At 38.5% G+C, this 3,974-nt stretch overlaps 1 protein-coding gene across 1 annotated transcript in view; it reads left to right on the top strand.

The window, feature by feature from the left end:
• Nucleotides 1-3,570, top strand: part of hip1 (huntingtin interacting protein 1) — a 48,831-nt gene extending 45,261 nt beyond the window's left edge. Inside the window, 4 exon segments of the mRNA XM_025054938.1 lie at nt 942-1,065; nt 1,157-1,218; nt 2,690-2,807; nt 2,943-3,570. Coding sequence (XP_024910706.1) covers nt 942-1,065; nt 1,157-1,218; nt 2,690-2,807; nt 2,943-2,953 — 315 coding nt within the window. The 3' untranslated portion in view covers nt 2,954-3,570.
• The last annotated feature ends 404 nt before the right edge of the window (nt 3,571-3,974 follow it).

Genomic DNA, 3,974 nt, shown 5'->3' with positions numbered 1-3,974 from the left:
TAGTTAATAATATTAAAATTAAAAAATAAATAAAACAAATTTATTTAAGAGATGTGTTCTAATAGTGCTTAGTAATAGTCAGGTAACACAACAACCTTTTATTTATTTATATGATTCTGTTGAGGTTCATTTTACCATTTTTTTTAATTGAAATCGAGGGGTATACTGACAAAAAAAAGGCCCAGAGGCCCACACCAAAAATATTAAAACCAATATTTTCATGGATATGGAAGCCTAACAAGGTAACCAAGAGATGAGAAACAAATTGGATAATAGCTAATTGTTTTTAGTGTATTTTACAGCTGATTTAAGACACGGGTCAAAACCGACCCGTTAACATAAGAGATGGTAACAGAAAGCGAACACAAGAGGAAGGTTAAATGAGAAACAGAAGGGAAGGATATCAAAAAAAAAAAGAACGAAAAAGCAAATGTAAAATTCGAAGAAAATATTGTGCTGTTTTTAATGCAGAGATGCTGCTGATCTGGTGGTGCAGGGAAAAGGAAAGTTTGAGGAACTGATGGTGTGCTCACATGAAATAGCTGCCAGTACTGCACAACTGGTAGCTGCCTCTAAGGTAAGAAAACATCAGTATACTTGAATGACACATATGTATATATTTGTACTTCCAGAAGAATAAGTGGCTCCGGACAATAAGTCGCACCAGCCAAAAAATGCATAATAAAGAAGAAGAAAATAATGAACATGCAAATTTTCAGTGGTACAAGAGTAGCAGATACTGGTCGCAAGCCTAGAGTGCCCTCTAGTGGCTGTTAACAAGTGTGAAATTATATGTTTTAATATATAAGTCGCACCCTGAGTGTAAGTTCGCATACCCAGCTGAAGGAATGAAAAAAGTGTATATACTTACACTTATTTTTTGTCTTAGTTTCAGCTATAAAAATAAAACAAAAGTGTTTTAATGAAATGTACCTTTTCAGGTAAAAGCAGATAAAGACAGTGCTAACCTGCGGCGCCTCCAGCAGGCCTCCCGGGGCGTCACACAGGCCACTGCTACAGTCGTGGCCTCCACTAAGTCCGGGAAGTCCCAAATTGAAGAAACAGGTGAGACGATGAGGTTCAGCCAAAGTGTTTCCAGCTCTTATACACATTTTGAGTCTATCTAAATTATAATCTGCATTACTCCTTGTTCCAGACACAATGGACTTCTCTAGCATGACTCTCACGCAAATCAAACGACAGGAGATGGACGCACAGGTAAAGGAATATATATGTATATATATATATATGTATATATGTATATATATGTATATATATGTGTATATATATGTATATATATGTGTATATATATGTGTATATATATATGTATGTATATATGTATATATATATATATATGTATATATGTATATATATGTATATATGTATGTATATATATATATGTATATATGTATATATATGTATATATGTATGTATATATATATATGTATATATGTATATATATATATATACATTTTTCACTCTTTGTTTCATTGCAGCCACTTGCTAAAGTCATTTAAGTTAATTTTCTTTCCTTATTCAAACACAGAATTGTTTTCTCTTCATTTTTGCAGATGTATTAAAAAAGAAAAACTGAAATATCACATGGTCATAAGTATTCAGACCCTTTGCTAGGTATTTAGTAGAAGCACCCTTTGCAGCTAATACAGCCATGAGTTTTTCACACCTGGATATGGGGAAACTCCATGCCATTCCTCCTTGCAGATCCTCTCCAGTTCTGTCAGGTTGGATGGTGAATGTTGGTGGACAGCCATTTTCAGGTCTCTCCAGAGATGCTCAATTGGGTTTAAGTCAGGGCTCTGGCTGGGCCATTCAAGAACAATAACTGAGTTGTTGTGAAGCCACTCCTTGGTTATTTTTGCTTAGGGTATTTGTCTTGTTGGAAGTTCTTGGAAGTTGAACCTTCTCTGGAGTTTTTGTCCAGAATATCTCTGTTCTTGGCCGCATGCATCTTTCCTTCGATTGCAACCAGTCGTCCTGTCCCTGCAGCTGAAAAACACCCCCATAGCATGATGCTGCCACCACCATGCTTCACTGTTGGGACTGTATTGGACAGTTGATTTTCTCCACACATACCGCTTAGAATTAAGGCCAAAAAGTTCTATCTTGGTCTCATCAGACCAGAGTCCTTCAGGTGTTTATTTAGCAAACTCCATGCAGGCTTTCATGTGTCTTACACTAAGGAGAGGCTTCCGTCGGGCCACTCTGCCATAAAGCCCCGACTGGTAGAAGGCTGCAGTAATGGTTCACTTTCTACAACTTTCTTCTGACTGCAATACTGGAGCTCAACAACAGTGATCTTTTAGCTCAGTTTGGCCGGACGGCCAGCTCTAGGAAGGGTTCTGGTCCTCACAAACGTCTTCCTTTTAACGATTAACGCCACTTTGTTCTTAGGAACCTTAAGTGCAGCGGAAGTTTTTTTTTTTTTTTCAAGCAAGCCAGATTGACACCCCAGGTGGAACGGTTTTGGCCGTGTGTTTGATACCCCTGTTCTCCATGTAATTTTTGTACTTCTCAATATTTAACAACATTTCTATATTTAACCATGTTTATTTGTATTGCAACAGTTTGTAGCCACTCTTAAAAAAAAGAAATGTCAGTCACTATGTTTGAATGAAAAAGTACGGAGAATTCAGGTGATATAAAATAAAGTTTTTGTGATGTTCCTCAGGTCCTGGTTCTGGAGCTGGAGACCCGACTGCAGAAGGAGCGAGAGCGTCTGGGTGAACTGAGGAAGAAGCATTATGAGTTGGCAGGAGTAGCAGAGGGTTGGGGCGAGGAGGAGGAGGGTGAGGAAGAAGGGAGACATGACTTAGCTTAAGTCCAGCATATTTTTTTCCCCCCATACATTTCCTAGTACTTGTAGCCTTGTCTTGCACTTGTGACAAATCTGAGTTAAACTCGTCTTTTCTGTACCTCCACAGGCACAGGTTGAGGTCTTTTCCTTACCTCGTCCCCCGTCTTCCACCATAACACTGACTTCTGCCTTCAGCATCTTCTTCTCTTGTTTGTAGTATTTTTTGACGTTTGTTTGTTTGTTTTTTAAGCCAAATGATAAGGTGCTTCTTTCCCACACCCGCTTCTTCACCTGTGTCTGGAAGCTTCCATGTAGGATGGCATTATCAAGAGATCAGTGGAGGACAGGTTATCAAAAGCAGGAAGACAAAAATGGATGAGGAGACAGTGATGGAGAAAATCAGCCCAGTGTTCCCGTCTGTGTCTGGAAACAACGATGAAGGCGACCCGTTGAGTATTTATTGTCCTCCTGGTCTTCAACTTTTTTTTTTTTTTTTAAACCTTCTTTCCTTTTTTTTTTTTTTTTAAATGAGGAGTCTCGTCAACAATGATCATACGGGCATAAGATTCACTTCAAACGTCCCTGGACAAACTGAAGAAGGGACAAACTTTACAAAGAGGGAAAATCACATTTAAAGCTCCACTGCTCTTCATCTGCTGCTTCAGTTGGACCTGCTGCTCCTCCAGTGTCACTTTTTTGTGTTCTAACTGTCATTTACCATTTAACCAACAGTCGCGTAGTAGACTTGATTGAGTTTTTTTAAACCTTCTTTCCTTTTTATCTTCTACAAACACTTTTTTTTTTTTCTCCAAATTCCATTTGAAGATTATCAACATGGCAACAGGAACAGGGATGTAGCACACAAATGATCTCCTCCCTGAAAACTGAAACAAATAATTTCAAATAGTTGGTATAGTTGTAAGTTATAAGACTCTCCTACAGATACTTCATAAGTTCTTCGAAGACTCTTCGAAGACTAAGTTATAAGACTCTCCTACAGATACTTTATAAGGTCTTCGAAGACTCCGACGCAGCAGCCGAGGCAGCGGCAGAACGATCATCCTTCCGAGTCTCTGCAGGAGACAAGTCTAAGCGTTCACTGGGATGAAACATAAACGTGCACAAGTTTGTCATCTTAAAACCAGAATTGACTGTGCTG

The sequence above is a fragment of the Cynoglossus semilaevis genome, chromosome 4, assembly GCF_000523025.1.
Source record: "Cynoglossus semilaevis isolate Cse_v1.0 chromosome 4, Cse_v1.0, whole genome shotgun sequence".
In the NCBI taxonomy this organism is placed as follows: domain Eukaryota; kingdom Metazoa; phylum Chordata; class Actinopteri; order Pleuronectiformes; family Cynoglossidae; genus Cynoglossus; species Cynoglossus semilaevis.
The sequence above is the reverse complement of the archived record's forward strand: the minus strand, read 5'-3'. Positions and strand labels throughout refer to the sequence as shown.